Source organism: Cygnus atratus, chromosome 11 (assembly GCF_013377495.2).
Source record: "Cygnus atratus isolate AKBS03 ecotype Queensland, Australia chromosome 11, CAtr_DNAZoo_HiC_assembly, whole genome shotgun sequence".
Taxonomy (NCBI): Eukaryota; Metazoa; Chordata; class Aves; order Anseriformes; family Anatidae; genus Cygnus; species Cygnus atratus.
This window is the reverse complement of record NC_066372.1, coordinates 9,222,297-9,247,081: the sequence shown is the minus strand read 5'-3', so window position 1 is coordinate 9,247,081 and position 24,785 is coordinate 9,222,297. Positions and strand designations below refer to the sequence as shown.

Sequence of the window (24,785 nt, the reverse complement as noted above, 5' to 3'; positions counted from 1 at the left end):
CACCACGGCTCGTAAGAGGATTTCATCCTCTCAGTCACTCCCACGCTCTCACCCATACACGCGTAAGCTCTGGGATGTGAGTTTGACTGGTTTAGCAAGGATCGCTGACACCAAGGGACACTGTCGTCGTGTCTCTGGTATTTGTGTCAGGAAGAATACCAGACTCGTGATGACAAATCTTAGGGTCATCTCGCGTGTTGTTAGGACTGATCCTTTGTTATTATCTTCTCATAGCGCTAGCAGCAAAAAGGCTGATGCGTGAGATCCGCTGCAGCCTTGCTGCATCCTCCCGCGGGTCGAGCAGGGCGCTCTGTCCGTGAGCTGTTCCTGCTGCGATGTCAGAGCGCGGCTGTCCGGGCTCCACGCGTCCCCTAAGTACGGGAGCAGCACCCTTTGTTAGCAGTGTTTGCACCCTCGGGGTCTGCTGTTGCTTCTTGTGCTTTCTCATACATGTATTTTCATTCTTACTTCGTTTATATCAACTTCAACGTTCCTGCTGTTAATGTTCCTGGTATGAGCCTCTTCGCTTTCTGAGTTTACTGCAGGCTGTGGGCCAGCTGCAGCTTTTTCAAGAGGGCGGTCGAAACCATCAGACTCCCACCTTTCCCTCCCAGAAGTGGGGCTGAAAGAAAGGAGGACCAAAAACTCCAGAAAAGCCTGAAGGTACCAGGGGCTGAGGATCCAGCACCAGCAAAGAGTCACTTAAAAAAAGAAATTGAAAGGGCTTGCTCAGTCCTATAGACCCCGCCTCCGCTGCCACTCATTGGTTCTTCTCTTCACTACCCACTCTATTGTATAAGGCAACCGATGCGGCTGTCAGCTTCACAAGCTCACGATCTCAGCTCGCCGAATCGCTAAAAATGGGCAGCAGGTCCCTGGTCGCCCTCCTCGTGGCCCTGTGTGCCTGCCGGCTGGGGGTGCGGGCGGCGGGGCGCTCCAAGGTGAACCCCAGGATCATCACAGCTCCCCAAGGTGAGTCCTGCCCGAGACGCAGCACCGGCGTGCGCAGCTGCCAGCTGCTCCCCGCACCGGCTTTTCCCCTCTTTGGAGGGCAGTCGGGCTTTTCTGAATTGCTTTTGTCTCTTCGGGGAGACTTCGGGCTCTCACTGAAACGCCTGTGATCTCTGGAGGGGCTTCTGGTGTCCTTGATAGCTTTTGGTGAATTTTTACAGCTGCCTTCCTGCCAGATCCTTTCCTTTTTGTATTCTAAAAGCGTTTTCCTACAAGCTGGATACGTTAAAGGCTGTCAAAAAGCCCACATCCTGAAAAGGGCAGAGTAAGCGTTTCCTCTAACTCACGGGGAGAAATGGAGAAGTGTATTTGTATGAAAGTTAAATTTCTAATTAATCCGACATGCTTACCCTGGTAGCTAGCCACACGTGAGTTCTGTAACTAAATATTTACAGAGGGTATCTATTCTCGGGGCAAATATGTCCAACAGCAGTGACACAGGAGGACGGGGCTATAATCTTACCAGAACTGAACAAAGAGCTGCTCTCAAGGAGGAGGCTTACGCGGAGAGCGCAGCCCGAGATCCATGCGTTGAAAAGAGCAGGCTAACGCTTGCTGGTTTTATCGTGTGTCTTCCCGGCTCCTTGAGGAATACCCTCCAGGGAGGCTTTAACAAAAGACCCCGTCTTGTCCCCGGCGGTTATGGTGTTTGTCTAACCCTGGGGCTGAGCTGAGCTGCAGATCTCGTGCTGCTCTGCAGTACAACAGCTCCTCTGTGCGCAGAGAACTTCAGAGGACGTGGATTTTCTGTGGTTTCTTCTGGACCATCTGTTATTCTTCTGCCGGGAGCTGCTTGGGCTCGTTTCTGCCTGGGATGAGGGGCCAGGAGCAGAGGGAAGGGCCGGGGGTGTGCGAGCAGAGGTGGCATCTAGCTGTCAAACCTCATGCTGGAAGGGAGAGTGGCTAAAGGTTGCCATTAGTAACGCCTCATTAATTTCATCCCCGGGTAAATGAAGCGGGTACAAAGAAATTGGTATGGTGGTGGGAGAGGAGCCGGAGGATGGGGTCACGCGTTTCTCGGTAGGAACTTCCCCTGCCCCGCTTAAGGGAAAGGAAAAGTTGCGTCGCTGTTGGGTGCTGGGGTTGGAAACGCCTGTCCTGGGGTAAAAGTGGGCTGGGGGGGGGGAGCGGGCTCGAGGGGTTGCCTTTCCACCTGTTCTGTGTGCCGCTCTTGGCGTGCACACGCGATACACTCATTTGGCCTTTCCGAGCATCTGTGTCAGATGGTGGCTTTCCTGACATTAAACGCAGCGAGGAGCTGGCGCCGAGGAACACCAAAGCCAATTAGCGCTGGGATGCTTCCCTCAAAAGGGATCAGCTTGTGCTTTTCTCTGTTTTTTTTTTTTTTTTTTTTTCTTTTTGTGAAAAAGCTAAACTGGGACACGATTTCAATTAGGGAGCTAGCAGGGGCAGCTGCGCGGCACGCTTGCTGAGAGTCACTCGTGGGTCTCGTGTAACGGATCGGGTTGTGCTCGGCGTCACCTCTGCCCTTTGGGTAGCGGGTCTGCCCGGGGTGAGGCTGGAACGTGGCCCGGGGCGGGAGGAGAAGTGGGACAGAGGGACGGCGGGGGTGTGATGGAGCCCTCTTCAACTTCCCTAGTGCTCCAAACCCAGTGAAAGGCAAGCGCAGCGCCGTTACGGTGAATAACCTGCAGGTCAGCACGCTGGCGGTGGGGCTGGTGCCGTTGTAGGGTTTGGTTTCCAGGTCGAGCCCCGGGACCAGGTGGAGCAGGGCAGCAGTCGGGCTCCTCGGGGCTCGCCCTGGCTGTTCGTGCTGGGGCTGGTGTGCTCCGAGCAGTGCAGTGCTGGCCTCAGCCCTGGGCTCTGCAGCAGCTGGCAGCTCTTTACGTAATTAAATTTCTTACACGCCACAGCCCAGCGCTAGCACCAGGTATGGCAGCTCCAAAGACACCCAGAGATGTCACAGCCCTGCAGGAGGATGGAGAAATTCCCTCCTGGCACTGGCCTGAGCCCAGCCCTCTCCAGGAGGGGAGGGTAAGTGTGCAGCATCCCTCCCCGGGCTGCTGCTCTGGGGGAGAGAAGGGAAGTGGCACTGGGAGAAGCTGCAGCTGCCCTTTCCTCTCTCAGCCCCTGCCCTGCCCCCCTTGTCGCCACCCTGCCAGGTTTGGGGAGACCCCTGGCCCTGCTTCAGGCAGCCAAAACCACTCTGCTGTTTCACCCCACGGTCCTTCGTTGTCTGAATGCCGTGGAGGAACTAGGTGAGGTGACATTGTGTGCTGTCAGCAGAAAAAAAAAGCTGCTGGCTTAGGTGGTACAACCCAGAGCTCCGCTCTGAAGACAAAGAAACGGAGTTGGCCTGCCTCGGTGTCGGGAACGGCTCGGCCTTAAGTGATTCTGCAGTCCTGGGGACTTGGACTTGCACCACTGGGTCGTGGCTGGAACAAAGTGTTCTACAGGTCTGCCTTTATCTCTCCTGGAGTGCACTGCACATAAACCCAGCCCCGAGGCTCAGACAGGGCGCCTGCTCTGCCTTTATTTTTCGCTCCTGACTCCGTAACGCAGTGCAGGATGGGGCGAGGAAGGGGCGTGTTTTCCCAAACAGCAGCATTTAGCCCCGAAGGCGGTGGGGAAGGAGCTCTGGAGCTCTGGCAGCAGCCCGCACAGGTGGCTGGCTCCCATGTAACGCTGGTTAAGCAGTTCTTTGAAAGCACTGAAAGTCTGGCTCTGCAGGATTTCTTCCTCTTAGGGAGAAGGCAGAGGAAAGGGCTGAGGTCAGCTCCCGACCAGGGGTCATGTCTAAAGTACTTAAGATCCCTTTTTCTGCTGGGGAGTTTGTCGCCTTCCCCTTCGCAGCTGACCCGGCACGCCTGGGCTGGGGTCTCTGGTGCCAAGTTCCCGATCCGCTGAGATCTGTGGGGTGGGAGCGAGTGGGGCCTTAGCAGCCTGGGCTGCTACAGAGGCAGGCGTATCGGGCGAGAACACGGTGCGCAAGGTTGTATTTCCTTCTGTTTGTCCGCCCTGTTTCCCTAACTAAACACCGGCCAGCTGGGCTTTGTTTGGAGAGGTGCACGCAGCTCCCACGCCGAGCTTCTGCGCGCCAGCCCCGATAGCGCTGCTATCCCGATCCCTCTGCAGAGACGCGGGCTGGGCAGAGCTCTCCGGGTGACAAAGCCTGAACGGAGCAGGGAGGTGGCACCCCAGGCTGGCTGGCTGCTGACCGGAAAGTCACCGAGCATTGGGAGAGCCGAGGAGCGCAGCGAGGAGCCCGAGGGCAGGGGCAGCCAGCTCCTCTCACCAGGGGGGTTTGCAGCACGGGAATCATTTTCAGCCACCGCCGCTCTTCAGACTGCCGTGTCCTGGCTTACCCCTGCGTGCGTAGACCTGAGACAAACTCGCAGCCCTTTCCTGGCTCCCTGCTGCAGTCACACCTTGGGGTAGGATGGAGGCTGACGGTTTGATTTTCCCCCGGTGATTGACAGACGAGGCTAACGGGGGTTTCAGGGCTGGAGGGGACCGGTTTAGAGCTGTTCTGTAGCTCGCAGGAGACAAACGGGTTTTGCAGGGCAAGGGGAAGACCGTACTCTTGACCCTTGGCTGCCTCATCCAAGTTGAGCAGGCTGGAGCCGGTTCAGGGGGAGTCAAATTAGAGTTCCTGGAAAAACCCCGCGCTGCCCCTAGTCCGGAGGCTTTGCCAAGCCTCAGCTCAGTGGGCTGGGAGGAACGCTGCCAGCAGCGAGTGCCCCTGCCTCCAGGAGCTCTTCCAAGAGCTCTTCATGCCTCCTTGTGCCTGGTGCTGCCTTCAGCTAGCGAAGGAAGGTAAGAGCTGATAGGGGACGGAGGTAAGAGGAGAGATGGCAGTGCCACCACCAGCTTCTGCTCCGTGGTGGCGCCGTTTTTGCAGGTGCCACGGTCCCAAGAGTGTGAAACATCTTGTGGGGTATTTCTACGCGAAGCTCTCGCAGCATCAACATTTCCAGGAGAAAGCTTCTCACTTTCCCAGCAGTGCTATTTTCTGCAGCCGGCTCGTTTTCACAGGGTGGGTGATGCTGGTATCATAAAATGTTGGTTGAAAATATTTTTTGCTCTGCGCAGATTGAAAAAAGACAAACAAACCAAACAAACTGAGCGAGTGAATCACAGCCACCTCCTGTTACAAGAGCGTGACACAAAAACAGCAGACATGGGCAAACTAATAAAAAAAACGACAAAAAAAGTTGTGGCTGCCTCGCTGCAATGCTCGGGGCTGGGCCAGAGCCAGATCCGCAGCGCTGTGCCAGCCCTCGGGCACGGCCCTGGGCAGAGCTGGGGAAAATGGGGCTGGGAACACTTTGTAGGTGATGTAGTCCAGCTCGGTGCCCTAAGGCAGGCCAAACTAAATATGAACTTCAATACACAATGCTTTTTAAAGAAGCAGAAGGGCTGGGATTGGAGCTGGAAGGAGGAAATTGTGCATTGTGCAGCTCTGTCCTGCTGAGCTGCAGCCTCTGGAGCGGAGCTATTCCTGGGTGCCCCAAAAATAGGACTTGTTCCTCCTGTTCCTCATCCTCCCGTTCTGCCTTGCCGTGCCAGCTCCACCCGGCGTGCCTGTGTCCGGTGTGTGCTGGGAGGCAGGAGGAATGCTGTAAGGCTTACAAACACCTCCTGCAATCTCCGTGAGTTTCAGAGCAGCTCCGGTGCGGAGCAAGGGGCTCCGTGCCCCTAATAAACCTCGTTCAACCCGTAGCAGAGCTCAGGTTCTCTACTGCTGTACCTACCCAGCCCCAAACCTGAACCCAGTTGTCTTGGCAGCCCCCAGCAGCTCTGACTCTGCTTAGTCTGGAGGGAATTGTTTGCCTGCGTTGGCTGCGGAGAGGAGCAGGTGCCACGGGCTCGAGGAGCCGTGGGAGTTTCCGTGGTGAACGCGGGGATGTTCGCAGGCAGACACAACAGCCGGGGGGTTGCTCACACTGGGAAAGGGTTGGAAGGGTTGGGAAGTCTGACCGGGGTTCGGATGCCTGGGCAGCTTTTGCAAGCTAGCAGTGGCTTGCTTTCCAAATCTGACTCATGCAGCCAAAGATGGGCAGGGAAGAGGGGATGTGGTGTGTGCTGGGGACAGCAGGAAGGGGATGCTTGAAGGTCTGCGTAGCCTTCCCTGCCCGAAGCCAGAAGGGAGGTAGGAAGCCTGCAGCAGGGATGCAGAGAGCACGGCAGGGCCCTTCTCTGCTGGCTCAAGTCCCTTTGCTACGTGTGTTACCTCATCTGCTTCGCGTAGGGAACTGGAACTTCGTCCTTGCTTCGGAGCCGCGCATCTCTCCCCGCTCCGTGAAGCTGGTGCCCCGCAGAGGCTGGGCAGGAGCAGCCCGTGCCCACCTCCTGGCCCCGGGGAAGGGGCTGGCAGCGGAGGGCTCGCAGCCCGAAGGATGCTCGGCTGCTGCAGGCTGTGCTGCCGTCGGCTGGGAGATGGCTGCCAGTTGGGGTAATAGGGAAAGCGGGGCTTGTGCACAGAGGTGCTCGCGGCAGTTTTGATCCTGGAAGGCTTTTTATGAGAAGCCACCCTCTGGAAGTTGATTTGCTTGCTAGGAGGGGCAGCCGCACTCTGCAGATAGCTCTCCTGCTAAAAACATCCTTTTGTCCTGGGTTTTCCAGGGGCCGTACGACGAAGCACCGTAATCACAGGCTGAGGCTCCCCCGGCTTCCAGCGGAACACGGCGCAGCTCGGGCCTGTTATTACGGAGAGCAGCTTTTGGAAGGGAACAAAACCTGGCTCTAAATTTAGCACCCCCAGTCGGTGGGGTGCAGCCTGCGGCTCGCTCGGGGCTGGCAGGGAAAACGTACCTGCGAGATGACAGCCCTGGCTACGAGCTGCCTCCTGGGGCACCTGGGAAATCAGATCTGCTCTGGACTCATCTTGCAGAGGCACGGTGCTGCATAATTTTGGGAGGGGGGACATGCAGAAGGGGCCAGGGCATGTTGGTAACGTGTTAGCGTGCCTCCTTCCTGCTGCCTGAGCGTAGAAAGCCCCGCAGTGCCTGTCATACAGTCATTTTGCGTTTAATTAGGAGAAACCTGCCTTTCCTGGAGTGCCAAACACTGGCTCGAGGCTTCAGAGGGCTGTGCGGTGCTGCCTGCGCTCGCAAAATCCCGGCTGATGGCAGGAGCTTTGAATTCAAGGCTCGTTTCTTCTGGCCGCAGGTTAGGGGGCTTTTCTTCTTTGTTGCTCGCTGAGGGGGCGTTCGGGACCGACGTCTGCTCCGGCTGCAGCTTGGCAGCCCCTTGCAGAGGAAATAAAGGCTGTGCAGCTCACAGAAAGGCTTTGGAGCAGGCGTGCCCGTGCCCAGCAGCTGCATTACCAAGCGGTGAGGTTTTTCTCTTTCTTCCTGCCCTGGCTCACCCCTGTGCTGAATAGCACTGCCAGGGCGCTCCAGAGCTTACCAGAAAGAGTGGAAATCATTAATCTGCCAGAACGCTTCGTGTCTTTGATGCCATTTTAAGAAAGCACGTTTGTCTGGCTTGGCTGTGCTCTCTGAGCTCGAGCCTTTCCCCCGCGTTAGCACAGCCCTTCCGGGCACGTCGGGCCGTGCAGGGGCTGAGAGCTTGAGCAGGAACAAAGCCCTCGATGACATATCCCCGATAACGCCAGCTGAATTGTTTCCTCTGCTCTGGAGCGTTTTGCTCTTGATGGCACGAACATCCCGCGATTGCAGGGGCTTCAGGAGCGGCCAGGGAGGAAGCCAAAGAGAAGGCAAGCAGCGGGGTTTGGTGGCAGCAGGGACCGTGGCTTGGCTCGGGGTGGCAAAGACCCTCTGCAGAGAGGCGGAAAGACGGCGGAGGTTTCTTGGCAGGTGATTAAACGGGGCTCGCCTCCAGGCTGTCTTGGGGGCGAGACAGCCTGAGAAATAGCAAGCAGCTGAACTCTGCCGCTCGCTTGCTGCAGACTTAAAAGAAGAAAGAGGAGCGAAACGCGTAAGGTGGGCAGGTGTGGTTTTGAGTACCGTGGGCTTCCCAGCTACACGTCTCCCCCCTGTGCTTTCACACCTCCTGTGGTGGCAACAGCAGCTTTCTGCAAGCGCCGTGACCCCTTTGTGCGTCCCCTCGATGCTCTTCTGCCTGCAGCAGGCTGCTTCTGCTGCCCGGTGCTGGGCTCGGTGCTTTTCCACATGAAGGGATGGTCACAGATGGAAAATAAAGAGAGCAGCCCCAGCACTCGCTCTCAGCTTGGGAGAGCTTTCAGTCCAGCTTTCAGGAACCAAACCACAGCAGTTCCTGCAGGATGGAGGGCACGGGAATGTTACCGTCAGGGCTTTTACAGCCCAGGCTGATGAGAAAGCACGTTGCTTCCATGGGGAAACCATTTACGCTGTCCTTTTGGACACACCCTTGTTTTTTAGGATGCAGGAAGTGCATCCCTGGGAATGCGGCTGCTGCAAGGCAGCGTGCTGACCCCACCTGGCCAGGACCCTTCCCTGGCCCACAAAGGCGCTGTCGTGCGGTCACGAAATGCTTCGGAGGTGACTGATGCCCCCAGAGGGGTTTGTCTGACCTGCTTTCCTGGTCCCTGCCCTTCCCAGAGCAGCCGGCCACAACCTCTTGGACTCCAGCTGTACTAGAATGTTTGTGTTGGTGTTTTTTCCTGCCCAGGGACGGGAGAGATGGAGGCAGGCTGGCCGCAGCCCTGCTGCGTAAGGCTCTCGTGGTGGGCAGGCGGGCAGCAGCTGCCAGGCGTGGGGCACGAGCGGGGCTCCCCCCATCACGGGGAGCTGCGTGGTCGCCGAGAGGGCTTGGAGGAGCAGGAAACACGTGCGTCTGCGTCTGTATCTTCAGCACAAGACATTTTTAGCGCACCGGCTGCCTTGTTTCCGCTGCTGCTGCCCCACGGCTCTGGAGTGGTTTGGCCCGTGCCGTGGGGGATTTGGGGGATGAGGCCGGGAGTGTCAGCATCCTAAAAACACCTCTGGGGAGAGGAGAGAGACCGGGAGGGGAAAGCAGGCAGCACAAAGCCCTTCCGAGATGCTCTGGAGGGAGGTGAGCTTGGAGGGGTCAGGGATAGGAGCCTCGAGGGCTGGCTCAGTTCTGCTCCTTTCAGTCTGGTCCCTTTGAGAAGTGACTGCTGTCACCTCCAGCCAGGGGGGAGCAGGGGATGCCAGGCCAGGTTTTACCCGAGCAGTGTGAAGGAAGTGGTTTTACCTCTTTCTCAGAAACCCCCCAGGCAAAAGCGTATCTCTTTGGCACCTCGAGATGGCTGGGGGCGCGTTGGAGACCTTGTGATTCACAGCCCTCCAATTCCTCTGGGGCAGGTCAGAACAAAACCCCCAGGGTGCCCCTCCTGGGTCATCTCATCTAGAGAAAAAGCATTTCTCTAAAACCAGTACTTTTTGCGGAAAAGTCCCAGAAAGGGCGATCCCAAGGGGAGGGCGAGACAGCTCTTGAAGCACCTCCCCGGCCCAGCCGGCTGTGATGACAGAGACTGGTTTCCTTGTGTCACGATCCCATGTGATTTCACGGAGCAAGGGAAACCTCATGGTGAAACTGGAAGCGTGGAGTGGTGTCGGGGCTGGGTGAGTAAGGCAGTGAGGCTGGGTTCTTCTCCCTGCCTTTAAAGGACAGCTGCCGACAGCCTGTGCCGTGCTGCCTATCGTGCATCCGGTGGCATTGAGCCTGGGTGGCCCCCATACTCCCCAGAGAGAGGCGATGAGCAGGACCTCACAACGCATTCCTGGATTTGCTCAGCCCTGACTCACGGCCGGGCTCCCGGCACAGGTGTAAGTGCTGGGCCCCTCTCTGCATTGCCCGGCCGTGAGTCAGCACCGAGAGGAGGCTTTTCGTCCTGTCTCTGAGCCAAGCTCAGCCCGCGCAGCGAAGATGGATCACTGCAGAGACGGTGACGTGCCACGGCAAAGGTCATAACCCCTTCCGTCAGCTCAGGAAGGAACACACAAAGCCGGGGGAACAAGGGGGAAAGGAAGGAGCCAGGAAAGGATCGGCGCTGTGATTCAGGCAGGACCTACAGGCAGCAGGGCAGGTGGCGGTGTCACCGGCGCCATGCCGGCAGTGTTGGGTGCGTGACGGTGTTGTCACAAGCCCTAGCGCTGCTTAGCAAAGGGGTTTGAAAACCCCTGTGTGCCCCTAAAGGGCTCAAATCCTCCTGTGGCTGCCTGGTTGGGAGCTTTTCCAGCCGGGGCTGCACAGATGCTCCCTGGTCCCCGTGGTGCAGAGCAAGGGCAGTCCCAGGGAGCAGGTGAATTCCCTGCTCTGCCTGATTTCCCCTCTTCGTTTATCCAGGCAGGGTCCCCAGCTGACAAGAGTTTTATCAGCAGTGAAGGATTTCTCTGGGACGTTGCTCTCGGCTGCATCAGCGCTGTGCCCGAGAGGCAGAAGGTCCCCATCTCTTTCTCTTTCTTTTTTTTTTCCTAATCTTTTTTTCAGTTCTTCATTTTAAAACGCTGGCGTCAGAGCGGATCCGAACAACCCCGTCCATTTTAGGGCAGCACCAGGGAATCGTTGCCCTACAAGGACTCGCCTGCTGCCCGTGACCCAGCCGAGCATCGGGGGGCCGTGGTGGGGCTGGCAGCGTTTCCCCTTCAGCCAGGAGGACAGCGGAGCTTGCAGCTGACTCAGCCCCCAAGCTGGGAATGGAGCTGCTCTGATGAATTTGTCTGTAACAAGCCCGCACTCCCACGCTGTTTCTCTGGCTGGAGCATCTGCAGACAACTGCTCTGGGGAGGGGGCTGCGAGCAGGCTTCTCCTGCGTCCAGAGCGCTGCCCAGGCTCTTGGCTCCTGGATCCGCAGCAAACCAGAGCCCTTTGGCTCGTCGTTAAAGCACTGATCCCCCAAGCCATGCCTGAGGAGGTCAGCCTGTGCCGTCCTGCGCCCCGTTAGAAGCAGAATTTATCTGTGTCACTCTGTTTAGGGTGGGCCTCCCTGCCCTTGTCTGCAGCATCTCTTGTCCTTCATCTCCTCCATTACCTCACCCTCCAGGCATCCTCCGAGATGCACTAGGCTCCCTCCCTCTCCCTCGTTTAATATTATTATTATTCTTCAATCTGCTGTGGCATTCCTCATCTCGCGGCAAAGCACAAAGCTGCTCTTTCTCCTATTCATCCCTCCGGCCCCGGGTTAGCATTTCAATTGACAATTGTGCCATTGATTTGTGTGCTGACAGTGGGGTTTGCATTAAATGCCAGGCGGAGAGACTCGACCGGGTTAGCAGGGCCCTGGAAATCTGCCCGCCCCATGTTTTCCGAAGCTTGGGGTCGTCCCCTTCTCTGGGGACATAGCCTGGGCACTGCGCCGTGCCCTCAGCCTTCAGATGCCCTCATCATCATCCCCGGCTCTCGGAGCTTTTTCTACCCCAAAACCATGGCACGGGACAGCAGGGCTGCTCCCACGGACCTGCTGGATGTGAAAGGGATCGAACCTCTTGCCAAAGCCCGGCTGTTGAAGGCAGAGCAGGGGCTGAAGGCCAGCTTCACAGGCCAGCCAGCACCCTGACCCGGAGGCAGGGGGACCCAGCACCCGCTCACGGAAACACCTTTAGAAGTCTCCCTTCCAGATCAGGGCAAATCAGAGCTGCAAACGCCCCTGGGCCCTGGCTAGCGGCGCTGTTTATTCTCAGCTCGGTGATTCAATGCAGTCCCCGGGGAGCAGCAGGATAAATAATGTGCTGGCGCCGACCAAATTATTGTTTTGGGCTTGTTTGTTTCTGGCTGCTTGAAGAGAAGTGTGTCCTTGCTAGGAAGCAGGTTGGCACAGCTCTTGGAGCCGACCGAACGGGGCTTGTGAAAGAGGAGCTGTTAGGAAAAAGCCCCAAAACGAAACCAAGGGTAGCACGATCGCAGTGCCAGGTGCGTGCAGGAGGGCGAGGTGGAGGGAGAAAAGTGGGGAATGGCCACAGATCGAGGGCTGGAGGCTTGAAAACAAGAGCAAAAGTGTGCTGAAGTCCAGCCAAACCTGCCCGTGGCGTGTTGGCCGTGGGTTGTGCTGGCTGGGGAAGCTTTCCTGCAAACGTCCCATGCGTTAGCCAAGAGCCGCAACCCGGAGGATGTCCCAGCCAGCCACCCCGAGGAGCTCCCCCACACCACTCGTGTACTGAATCGGGGGGAAAAGCCCTGAATAATCAGGCATTCAGGAGGCTGAGAGACCTCTAATACTGCTTTTTTTTTTTTTTTTAATTTTGGGCTCTGCGGGGTGTTGGCAGGACCCCCGCGCAGCGTGCTCCGGGCAGGGAGGAAGCATTGGGCTGTGCGGTGATCGTCCTCTGCCCCTGCCAAGTGGCCCTATAAATAGAGAGGGACACGTGCCACTGATTAATTGCCTGTCTGTGCAGCCAGCCAGCTCCCGAGGCAGACGCAATCTTTGTCTGTCTGCTGGGAACAGCAGTGCTTGGCAGGAGAGGCCCTCTTCTTGGGAAAAAGGGAGAAGAGGCAGATGTGGAAAGGGAGCGCCAGCGAGGTCAGTCCCGATCCGAGGTTTTTCCCCTTGGAGGAGCTGGATTCCACTCCCTCTTGGTGACTGCTGCAAACTGCAGCTAGGGACAGGGCAGCCTCCAGCTTGCAGCACGTGCTGCCGTGGTGCTGAGCCCTGCCTGCCTGCTGCAAGCTTCAGTTGTGGCAGCACCATCCCGGAGGGGCTGCAGGACCTCTGCCTCCGACCGGGAGAGAGCGAAGAGCCCGGGGGAGGATGCTGGAGGCTGTGCTGGCTGACCCTGCGCCGCTGCAGCCTCCCACACCTGAGCTGGCGATGCAGAGGGGAGAGGAGGACGATGCGGGGAACGGGAGCTGGAAAGGCTAGAAGGTGAAAGAGGAAGGAGAGCTGGGGAGGACGAGCAGCCCTTCCTCCCAGCTGGGCTCGGGACGCTTCCCGTTTGCAGCAACCGGTTGTGACACGGGGGCCTGGCTCTTGCAGCTCACCTCCGGGGCGTGCAGCCCTGCTCGTTGCAGCTGCTTACCTGCTTCCTTCCCCTGCAGCATCGGGGCTTCGGCCCCGGGGGCTGGTGGCTCCAAACCCCGTCCGTCCCACCTCAGCCTCCAGGGGAGGAGGCTGGCAGTGCAGGTGGAGGCTGGTGAGGAGAGGTGTGATGCTGGAGTGCAGATCTCCTGCCCTGGGCATTGCTCAGCCCAGAAGGAGCCTCTCTGCTCCTGGCGAGCCTCCTCCACCCCTAACCCATCACCTGGACGTGGTGCTCGCTTTTCAGCGGCTGGAGGAGCCGGGACAGGCTCAGACAGACCTCACGCTGCATCCAAACCAGCTGCCTCCTGCAGCCTCCCCCCGGGCCGAGGCTGAGCTTCCCCTGCACGCAGCACCGCCTTCATCTCGGGGCTGGGAGGCAGGAGGCGCTCGGCAATCGGAGCAGGCAGGGAGGCAGCGCTCACCTGGCTGCCGGGGAGTCGGCGATGAGGCACTCGCAGCTCCCGCTCGCCTCTCCCAAGAGCCTCCCGCATCAAAGTTTCCCTTCCTCCCCCTCCATCAGCAGCCCTGCAGGGCCCAGGCAGAGCCTCGCCGTTGCGGAGCTCTGCTATCCTTGGGGCCGGCAGGATGAGGGCACAGCTCCGAGCCTGAGAGCTGCCTGGCGCTGGCCCAGCCGTCCCGCAGAGCCCCGTGTCCTTGTTTTTCTCCTCGCTCGCCCCAAGGACGCGGGAGGGGAGCCCATCAGCCTGAGCTGGCTGCGGCTGCTCTCCGCAGCGGGCCGCGCTTGCACTGATGAGTATCTTCTCTCTGCTGCTCCTAGGCGCGAGGGAGTATGCCTTTCCGAGGAGCGAGAAGTACCCCGTCTTTTATCACAAGGAAAACACCTCGGCCATCTACGTCGGGGGGGAGGGGAGGCTTTACTACCACGACTTCGCGACCTACAAGAACTACACGGTAAGGGTGCTCTGCCTGCAAGTCTGACCCCAGAGCTCTGTCACGAAGCGTTCGGCATCCATCTCGCAGCCCAGGTGCTGTCACCCTGCTCGGTGCCTTTGCAGGCAGCAAAATCAGGACTGGAAGGGTCCGGTCTGTGTCCGGCCTGCCCCATCTGCCCACACCATCGGTGCGTTCAGTGCCTGCAGCAGAGGGGAAGAGTCCTGTGCTAATCGTGGGTGGGTTCTTCCCAGGCTGTGGTCCTCCTAAGGTCTTTGCTGCTAGGATTTCTCAGGTGGGGCACCCTTTCTTTAGCATGGAAAGGAATGCTCAGACTCGTGGCACTGGGGAGGAGCTGGGTTTCCCACCCCTTCCACTGTCACTGCCCAGGCTGCTTTTTCTCAAAAGCAGCAAGTTCTGGATCAGCTGGGCACCAAGTTAAAACAGCAGGAAAGCCCCAGGGGCAGTTAGCTTTCACACGACCCATTCTTTTCCTTCTCAAACAACCCAATCGCTGCAGTTTGTGCCCAGAAACTTCCCTTCTTGTGCCCAGGAACAGCGGGGGTTCGTGTGTCCCAACCCTTGGACACCCCGAGCTGCAGGGTTTGATGGCCTTCTCACTGACATGCTCGCTTTGCTTCGTGCTAAAAGAGCAACGAGCGTATGAGACGCAGCCCCTGTTAGCTGTCTTGGAGAGGGAAGCAATTAAAGCTTCTTTCTTTCTCTTTTATTCCAGGAAGACTTCCCCGTGGAAAATGGAGGGCAGTGCTTGAAACCTGGGAGTCCGGTAGGTCCTACCTGCGGGGGAACAGCGTGTGAGGCTTGGAGGGCTTGGGCTGCTGGGGAAGGGACTCTGTAAGCTCCTCACGTGCTTCCTCTGGGTGAAGACCTCCAGTGGAGGTCGGGTGGGATGATAGCGGTATCCTCCTCTGGGTTTAACACCTATGGAAAAAATAGGAAGCCATATAGCAGGGTGCTTGGTAGTGCTGCAGGCTCGGAGCTGCAGGGCTGTGCTTTGCCATCAGCAGCTGCTCACGGGCCTCTTCTTTCTCCTGCAGGAGGACAATAAAAATTTCATCACCTTAGTGGCGAAGCACGGAGATGGGATGTTGGTGTGCGGGACCGGCGCCTGCGCTCCCACCTGCTGGAACTTGGTACGCTGGAGTTCCCTCAGCACGGGGCTCACTGATGGGGGCACTGGAGCTGAGCTGCCCCACTCCTCCTGGTGTCTTTTCCACCGGACAGCAGGGGCTCTGGGGAATGCAGCACAGTTTGGGAGCGGGCCCAAAGGCAAAACAAGAGCTCAGGAGTCCTTGATGCCCGTGTAGCTTAAACTCCCTTGAGGAGCTTCTCATGACGGCATGAGCAGAGCCAGAGGTTACCCCAGCTCGCTTGGCTGGGGGAGAGTGCAGGCACCTGGCTCTCCTGCCCTGTCCTGAACTGATTGTTCTTCTTATCTTACCTTATCTCACCTTATCTAAGGCCCTTTCTGTCCTTCCCCAGACGCAGAGGCAGAAGAGCTCTCCGCAGGACGGCAGAGGTCTTGCTCCTTTCACCCCTGACGCAAATTCCCTTGTCGTCGTTGACTGTAAGTCTGACTGCTCGCGTGTTTTGGGCAGCAGTGCCATGCAATTAGGGTGGGCTCTCCGTAGCGAAAAGGGGCACCTGGGAACCCTGAGGCTGCCCCAAGGGCTGTGTCCCCCTGCTTTAGCTGGCAGTCTTGCTTTTGCCTCATCGAGATGCTCGTCCTTCTAGGCCAGAGCATGGCACGAGGTTGTTTATTCCTTTACTGGAGAGGGGGCTGAGGCTGTGCAGGAGGGCAGAGTGCAATGGGAAGGGTGGGGAGGGAGGGTCCTGCAGTAACTCCACTGCTGTGGACATGGTAGAGAGGGAGAAGGGGCTCCCTTTCAGAGGCAGAGCAAGAATTTGTCACTGCTGCTCTGTAAGAGGCTCCAGAGTGTTCCCTGGGAGTCCTGCTCAGCCCCAGGCAGTGAGGACTGGGTTTCCTGACCTGTACCCACCATTTCTGTGAGCCCCCTCAGCCTGTCTGTGTGCCCACGTGCTTCTTGGCTCTTTGCTTTCCTTTCCCAAACTCTCCTGCCCCCGCTGGAAAACAGCCTGCTGCAAACGAGCCTTCTTCTCCCACAGATCCTGACATCTACTCCACCATCAAGAAGAGCCAGCAGAACGGCAAGATACCCCGTTTCCGGCGAGTGAGGGGGGGTGGAGAGCTCTACACAAGCGACACGGTGATGCAGAGTGAGTACAGGAGCGTGGGATCCACTGCTTTGCCCTTCCCAGCAGATAATTTGGGCTGATCTGGTCCTTTCCGGTGAGGAGGAGCCCAGTGGTTCCCCCTAGCTCTGTTGCTGCCAGCTGGGGGAACTTCACCTCCTTGCTTCTGGGCCAAACCAACTGGCACACGAGTTCCTCTTGCTCGGTGCGAGGAGATGGGGAAATGGAGAGAAATGGGTGGCGAGTCCCGTGGCAGAGGCTGGTTGTGTAAAGGTGCCCATCAGCTGCTGGTGGAAAGAGGAAGAACAGCTTCCACTCGGGGCGGTGACTCTTTCCAAATCCCCAGCCGGGCACGACTGCGCGGCAGGAGCCTGTTGGTCTGCACGTGGGGCGGGTGGGAACGGAGGGAAGGGACCCTCCTCCATTTCCACGGCCTTGCTGCTTCCCCCAAGCATCCCTGGGGAATGGGAGATTGTTGAACCCGTGGCCAGACAGAAATCAAACCCAAACAACACCGGGGCAAAACAGGATTTGGGCATGCAGAGCATTGGCAGGGCAACCCAGGCAGCAGCAAACAAACCCGCTGGACCCAGAGCCACGGGGCTGATCCCACAGTGACAGAGAACTCCCTGCCATGGGGCTTCTGACTAACGATGCCTGGAGGGACCCTGCTGCTGCTGGGGATGCCCTTTGTGGCAGCAGCGGATTAATAGGAAAAGCATCACTAGGTTTTCCACACCGAACACAAACAACGGGGCAGCTCTCTCCACCGAGGGAGTCTTCCTGCGTGCTTATAGCTCTGCTGTGCAAAAGGGAGAACGGGTTTCCTTTGCTGCTAAGCAGCCGAGGCTTCACTGGGCTCTGGGGACTTGGCCTTCAAGGAAATGGGTGCATGGGGGAGGGAGAGGAAGGAGAACCCGCTGGGAAGGTGGTGCATGAAGTGGTGGGAAGGTGGTGCGTGGTCTTTCATGTGCTGTGACCGGTTGTGTAGAGAAAAAGGGACTGGGCATGTCCTTTACCCATCGGAGGCTTTCGGATGAGTTTGCGTTCCTTTAGTGTGCGTGCTCAGGCCAAGGTTTTCTGACGGCTCGCTTCCCTTTTCAGACCCTCAGTTTGTCAAAGCCACCACATTAAAGCACGATGAGAGTCACCAGGACAAGATTTACTACTTCTTCCGTGAAGACAACCCAGACAAGAGTCTCGAGGCACCCAGGAACATCTCCCGAGTGGCCCAGCTGTGTAAGGTACCATGGGAGCAGCGTATGGTGGGGAGGCAAGAGTGTCACAGGGGTGGTAAACGACCCTGCCAGCTCATGTTACCAGCATGTGAGTTGGCCCCACTGGCTCCCTGCACCTATGTCCTTTGGCCTCCCATCGTGCCTGTAGGGGAGACAAAACCCTGCCCTGTCTCGCTGGGATGTTAGAGAGGTACACAAGCGTTGCAGTGCCCAGTGTCAAACATATCTGTGGGGCATCCCCCAGTTATCCACCCAAGATGCTGGACGGAGAGGGCTTTGTGTTGTTCTCTGCCAATCCCTGACTCCCTGCTTTTTCTCCCCCACAGGAAGATAAAGGGGGAACCAGTTCGCTCTCTGCTTCCAAGTGGACCACCTTCCTGAAGGCCAGCCTGGTTTGTGTCGACCCCGCCACCAAGGGCAACTTCAACTGGCTGCAAGATGTCTTCTTCGTCCCGGCGAGTAACTGGAGGGACTCCAAAGTCTACGGGCTCTTCACAAACACCTGGTGAGGGTCTTTGCAGGACGGGGGGATGCTGGAAGTCCTTGCTTTCAGCCCTGTGCTCTCTCTGGCAGGCACGTGGCTAGAAAATGGCCAGAATGGACACGGGGCAGCAAAGTTTTGACACGTGCAGCCATGCCCCAGGTGATGGCCAGTGCCTCCCTGACCCTCTCTGCCTTGTTGCCCCCAGGGGAAGCTCTGCTGTTTGTGTCTACTCCTTCGGGGACATTGACGACGTGTTTCGGACCTCCAAACTCAAAGGCTACAACGGTCCCAACCCAGAGATCAAGCCTGGGCAGGTGAGTGGGAGATGAAAGATGCCCACGTAACGAGGAGAGCTGCTCCCTGCTCTGCCACTGCTGCTGCCAGAGTAGCTGGGGCAGGTGAGGGTCCCAGCCAGCCGGGCGCCAGGTTTGGACGGGTTTGTAGGCACTGTGGGAAGGATCTGAGCTTTGTTGCTGGAAACATGAGGAGGCTGGATAGGGTCCAACGCCTTTGTAGAAAGAAAAGGGAGAGAGGCTCTTATGTGCCGTGGCAAACAGGTCTGAGTGCTTCTGCGTGAAGCTGGAGGACAATGTCCTGCATTGTGTTCGCCAACACAAGGCATTTGTCCACCCCGATCTAGCCCAGCCCTTAATTTTTTGATGCACAGCTGACCTGGCAGGAAATAGCAGCATGGGGAGAGGCTGCTCTAGGCTGCCGGGGGATGGCAGGATCTGAATCTCACAAGCTGCAGCTTTTGCAGCAGGGGAAAGGCTATGGGACCGCCAGGTTTGTGGCTAAGGTGTTTGCCCTGTGTTTTGCCACCTGCTTTGTGATCCTGTGCAGCAGACAGGGCAGGCAGCGGGCTCTGTGCTGGGGTGGGAGGCCCTGTGCCCTGTCCTTGCCCTTCTGCACCCCGGTGTCATCCCCAGGGATCTGCCTGCCTCTGACGGTGCCTTGTGTTCTCTCCTGGCGCAGTGCGTTTCCTCTGGACAGCACACCCCGAGCGAGACCTTCAAGATAGCTGACAGCCACCCGGAGGTGGAGGACCGGGTGGAGCCCCTTGCCCCCACCAGGAGCCCCCTGTTCCACAACAAGCACCGCTACCAGAAGATCGGGGTGCACAAGGTCTCTGTGAGGGAAGGACACCAATACACCGTGCTCTATCTGGCAACAGGTACTGGGAACGTTTGGGATCCCCTGGCTGCTTTCCCCTTGGGGCAGGGAGCCAAGGGAGCTTGAAAGCAGAATCCCAGCACCTGGGATTTACCCCGTTGGGTGGCATATAGGTCTCAGGCTGAGTGTTTTTAGGGCAGACGAGGGGTAGCAAGGCCCTCCCCAGGTGCAGTTTTACAGTTTTATGCTGCCAAGCAGAGATCCTTTGACAAAGGGACCCGTGCTGTCACCTCCTGTCCCTGCTCGCTCTAGTGCAGCAGCGCAGAGTTCCTGTGGCTCTGGCTGGAGGCATGGCCAGCTGATCACAGCCGCCGGGGTCCCCACGGTGCTGGGCCAAGCCCGAGGTTCCTCTGCAGGCAAACAGGATGGCAGAGCAAAAGCTCTGTCCTCTGTGCAAAGCTGGAGAGCTCAGTCAGGGCTGCCTGGCTTCTCAAGTAGTGTAAAAAGGTGTTTGAAAGGTCCCTAGCGCAGTGCTCCCCTCTCTTGCCTGTCTTGCTGCCCAGGCTGGCACCCTAGAGCTTTGCTCATCCCTTTTCTGCATCGGCATTCTGTTCCTTGGCGTTTCTGAGAGGACTTTCTCGAGCTTTTGTTTCCCAGTCTGTGATTGAAAAATGCAGACAAGTCTCCGTAGGTGGCCTGGGTTGGGTTAGGGCCCACCCATGCTCATATTGTTATCATGCTACAAGCGTTAGCTAAGTGCATCTAATGCCTTCCAGATCCCTACAAGGGAGCTCGTTCCATGCTGCAGGGCTTGGCAGGCAGCTTCCCACCCACGCTGGGGTGGGTGTGAAGGCAAGGGCCAGCACCTGGGGCGAGGGGGCGTCCTAATCCCTGCCTGGCCCCTCCTGGGGTCACCTCTTTCACCTCCTGGTTGGTGGTGGGGAAGGGGTCAGCTATTTGGGAAGAGAAAACCAGGCAACAACTAAAAGAGGGTAAACGGCGAGAATTCCTGAGCCCTGTTCTGCCAGGGTCAGTCTTCCTGTACCTCTACCAAACTGACCGACTTTCTTAAATCACCAGTTTCTGAAGTCATTTAACCGGGGAGAGAAGTTGCTTTACTTAAAATCCAGAAAGGCAGAAGTCCAGGTTTCAGCCTCAGGCAAGTGGTGAGCCAGAGCAAGCCAGTGATCAGATCAGAGATAAGTTAGGGAGCAGTTGTTTTTCCTTGCTCTGAGGCCATTAGAGTGCGGCTGAACGCAGCCAGCATGGCCAAGTCCCAGAGGGTGACAGGGGAAATTGGTTCCTCGTGGCTTTCGGCTGGGAGGATGGCAAGGCTCTGCCATGGGAAGCACTATTGTTTGCAGGATGATTTCCCAGCAGCAGAAAAAAGCCCCTTCTGAGAAAGGTTCCAGGCTCCTCTGGGGGGCTGGCTTCAGGAATACAGCCTCGTCTGGCTCTGCAGAACGGGTGTTGTCTGCCACAATGAGGGCTGAGGTCCCAGAGCCGGTTCTCTGCCCGCTTTCCCCACCTGTGGCTGCAGTCCCCCCGCCTCGCCTTTCTGCTCAGCCTGCTTCACCGGGGTTCTCCCATCTTTCTTTGCAGACAAGGGATCCATCCACAAGGTGGTGGAGCTGCCGGAAGGGGTGCAGAACATCATGGAGATCCAGGTCTTCTCAAGGAAGGAGCCCATCCAGTCCATGATTCTGGACCACGAGAGGGTGGGTCTCTGCCTGGCCAGGCTCCAGTGTTAAACGCAGCAGTGGAGGCAGGGAGAGACAGGTTGATGCCAGCCCCGAGACCTGGAAGTAGCCTCTGGCTGGGTTTGTGGGGGGATCCTAGCAGCCAGGCTGACATTCCCAGGGCTGGATAACTGTTCAGACCCGTGGGCAGAGGAGCTGTTCAGACACCACCTCTTCTGGAGGCGAGGGGAGGCTGTTTGCTGCCTGGGTCAAATCCCAGCCCGCTGTTCGGCTGTCCCCGCAGTTCCCCTCTCGTTTTCTGGCCCTGCTGGCAGCTGAGCTGTCAGACAGCGCTGCTGCTCCGTCCCGGAGGCGACAACCGATGGAGCAAACTTATTTATACCTCGGGCTGGTGGGGGAAGGATGGCTGCTTGCCCTCCCACGACAGAGAGCAAGCTCCGTATGACTGCGCTGCCTGGAGAGCGACCAGCCCTGCTGGTGGGATCCAAGCCGGTGCCACGGCGACTGAAGCTGTGGGAGCATTTCCGCCGAGAGGTGCTAGACGCTCGTACGGCGGCGCTGGGGCAGGGTGCCGCGACGCTCAGCCCCTCTGCTTCCCTCCCGCAGGCGATGCTGTACGTGGGCTCAGCGAGCAGAGTGGTGGAGGTGCCCATGGCCATGTGCGGGCTGTACCGCAACAACTGCGAGAGCTGCCTGCTGGCGAGGGACCCGTACTGCGGCTGGGCCGGCGGGCGCTGCCAATCCGTTTATCAGAACAGGTACGTGGCGCCCACAGCTCGCTGCTTCTCTGATTCACCTGGCTCCTTTAGCTCGAGAAGCGCCCGGCCCTTTCCCCTTCCTGGCCGGGGTTGCGGGTGGTTTTGGGGCCATCTTCCCATCAGAGGCAGGTCCCGTCGTGTCCAGGCGGTACCAGCACACACCTCTGTGCAGCCTCTGCAGGGATCCGGCCCTCCCGCACCACCCCTGCTCAGTGGGAGGAGAAGACAGTGGGTTTCCTACAACCTGAGCACCCAGCTCTTCTGCTGCTGCTAGAAATGCACGTGGCTCCATCGCAGCAGAGGTTCTGCTCCGTTACGCTTACCCTCAGAGATGAAAATTAAGGTCTGCTGATTGTGGTGCTGCTCAAAGTGGTGGTCGGTGGTGGTGAGGTGAGCTGGTGGGTCTCACATTCGTCATCCACCAACCTCCTGAGCATGGGGGTGGAGTTTTTCCCCACCCAGCTAGGTGTTTAAACTTTCTGACCCACCACGTCCCTTAAGGGCCATCCCTTCCGTAGCCCCGGAGCGCAGCGTCCCTGCCATTAGTGCATTGTTAACGCTTATTCCTGTCTGCTAGGGAGGTGCATCAGAACCTGGACCTGAACCCGTGGCAAGGAAAGTGCCAGAAGGGTGAAGTTACGGAAGGTATGTAAGGGGTTTGTCCATGGTGTGTCTGAGACAGGGTGACTGGTTCTCAAATGTTTGTACGGGTTGGGCGGGCTGTTACAGCCCACTGCTGGTGAGCTCATTATGACCGCACCGCAGCCGGGACACCGAGCGTGTCTCAGTTTTGAGCTAACCACTGGATGATGTGTTTGTTAGCTAAAGATCAAACAATGTAAGTCAGGCTTTCAGGATTCAATCCCACGAGCTTGATGCCACATTGCTGCCTCTGGTGGCCAAACTTAGGCCCGTAGGCTGAGGCTGAGACAGTCAGGCATGACCTAAATGACCCTACCCAGCCTGCAACTGCACGGAGCAGCAGACGTGATGAAACACTTCACCTCCTACCATAAAGCAAGCAGTCTGGCTGCTATGCAAACACACCAAGCTCACACAAACAGCCCTTCGTGTCCAAGGAGCTGTCAGCACATCTGGAAACATCTACACTGCCATAAACCATCTTGCTTGGCCTCATTTCTCCTCTGCGGCAAGGCTTAGCGCTGCGGTGGGGTGAGGTCTTGTGAGCTGGGCGGGAGGGCTCACACTCTGGGGCTGCTGATGCCCAGGGAGAAGAGTCCCGTGGACTTCACCAGGTGTGGTTCATGCCCTGCTATTATCATTAAATGGCCATGTAACGTGTCCCCATCGACCCACGTGTTCTTCCCGCCGGACTTGTGTGGTTCCCGGAGGCGCCAGTCTCATCAAATCCTTCTCAATCTCTTCCATTAGACACCTACCAGAACATCACGGTCGTCCCTTTCTCTCGCTACTACCTCAACTGTCCCATCGAGTCCCACTATGCCACCTACAACTGGTACCACAACAACACCCTCATCAAGACCTGCAACAACACCCACCCCCAGCTGGACTGCTTCTACTTCATCCAGAACGTGAGCCACACTCACTACGGCCACTACCTCTGCGTCTCGGAGGAGGACGGCTTCAAGCAGGCGCTGGTGAAGGAGCGCCTGGTGAACCAGCTCCGCTTCATGTCGCAGAAGGGCCGGGCCACCACGACGCTTGGCTCCTGGCTGCAGCTGCTCCTAGTGGTGCTGTTGGTGGAGCTCTTCCACTGAACGGGACAGGACCGTGTTCCCACCTTCCCTGCTGCTGCTGCTCTTCCTGCACTTACCGTCCTGCCCCGAGGCGAGGTCCCGTTCTCGTAGGCGCTCCTTGGACACGAATCTTTGTCTCCAGGGGGGTCCTGCCGCTGTGGGCAGCAGCCCCTCCATCTTTGGCCTTGATGGAAGAGAGAGTGGGAGGAAGAGGCAGCTACACGGCCAGACGGAGCAGGGGATGGGGGCGGGGAGGGAAGGGGCACCCAGTCGCACGGGGGACACTTGCTGTGCCAGAAGCGTAAACGGAGTGGCTTCAGCCTGCCCCCGAGCACATCCTGAGTGTGTACTGGGCGCAGACTTTGTTCAGGGGACTATGCAGATGTGCATGCACTGATCCGATCCTCAGGGCACGATGGCTCCTCTCTTTGGGAACGTGCATGTGATGAAGAGGAGGAGTCAGCCCTTGGCCTTTTGGACTGTTTGATCTGTGCTTCTCTCCAAGTGGGGACTAATGCCTCCAAGTTTTTTGTGGCTAACGCCTGCCCGAGCTGGCAAGCAGCTGGATTTGCTCCCAGTGACACTCGCGAGTCCCCTCCTGCGCCAGAAGGGTTTTGTCCTTTCTCTGGCAGGCGGCTGTGCCCTGGGGGGGCATTGGGGCTCGCGCTAGGAACCTGCACAGAAGGGCAGGCACAGAGTTAGCGTTTTGCATGGAAAAGGCTTGGAGGATGACTAGCTTTGGGGTGTGGGGAAGGGACAGACCAAAGGGTCCTCACTTTCCCGGAGCCTGAAAGGAGAGGTGGAAGCGGAGCCCCAGCCAAACCCGGGGGGCCCTGGGAAGACGTTTAAACGCACAACTCTGCCACAGGCAGCTAAGGGCATTGAGCTAAGCAGCAGGCAGCCCTGCTCCCAGAGCTCCCTCCTCGTCAGGGACTCGGCTTCCTCAGGGAAAGAGGAGCCAGGCTGCAGATCTCAGGGCGCTGCAGGCAGGCAGGGGGGCTGCAGCCACTTCCACCCGCCGGGAGCTGCATGAGGAGCCAGGGGAGGGTGGGAGATCCCTTCCCTTGGGCTCTGAGGCCTCCGAGCAAGACTAAACTGTGAAAAACGGGATGCTCTCCCTGCGCCCACGCGCACGGGGCGATCCCGCACCTTGTCCGAGCCTTCCCCAGCCCTCTTGACTTCTAAAAACCCCCGGCCTCGGGCTGTGCAAGGCAGGGCCATCGTGTCCAATGCTTCTGCTGCCTCCTGCCCCCTCGGAGACTCTGGGTGGGAAGAGCACTGGGTGGGCTGTGCCCAGCCGAGCCCTGGGGTTTTTTGGCAAGGGGGAGAGATGCCATGAGCATCTTGTGACTATGGACAACAGGCCAGAGCTTCCTACTGCACTACATTTCCACGAAACCTCCCCGAGTCTAGTATAGAGCTTCTTACATCTCTTCTCAAAGCACTTTAACTTTGTGAACTAACAAATATCTATTTATTATCGATGACTCATTGCCATACTTCTATAATTTTGTAATAGAGAAAGTGGGTTCGAGTTAGAGAAAAGAGGAAGAAAAAAAAGAACAGCTACCAAAAAAACCCTTCAGACCTGTTGACCAAAGTGAGAATGAGATCAGTGAAATAAAGAGTGGAAAAAAGCGTGTAGGTGCCGTGCTTCTTGCTGGGAACCGAGGGGTGCTCGGTGCTGGGGTCCCCCTGTCCCCACACTGCTTCCCACTGGGGGTTCATGTGGAGAGCATCCTCTCAAAGG

General features: G+C 58.0%; 1 protein-coding gene across 2 annotated transcripts; it reads left to right on the top strand.

Moving 5' to 3' along the window:
• The first annotated feature begins 324 nt into the window (after positions 1-324).
• Positions 325-24,666, top strand: SEMA7A (semaphorin 7A (John Milton Hagen blood group)). Of its 2 annotated transcripts, none has more exons than XM_035566785.1 (14): positions 325-972; positions 13,677-13,810; positions 14,526-14,576; positions 14,848-14,943; positions 15,293-15,377; positions 15,938-16,048; positions 17,129-17,268; positions 17,589-17,767; positions 17,952-18,060; positions 18,722-18,920; positions 20,462-20,577; positions 21,166-21,317; positions 21,895-21,962; positions 22,710-24,666. In XM_035566785.1, the coding sequence occupies exons 1-14, from the start codon at positions 861-863 to the stop codon at positions 23,054-23,056; spliced, it is 1,899 nt and encodes a 632-aa protein (XP_035422678.1). In that variant the 5' UTR covers positions 325-860; the 3' UTR covers positions 23,057-24,666. The 2 variants fall into 2 exon arrangements, with proteins under 2 accessions (XP_035422678.1, XP_035422679.1); XM_035566786.2 differs by lacking the exon at positions 325-972 and adding an exon at positions 12,666-12,742 and having other exon boundaries at positions 22,710-24,612.
• Positions 24,667-24,785: the final 119 nt, after the last annotated feature.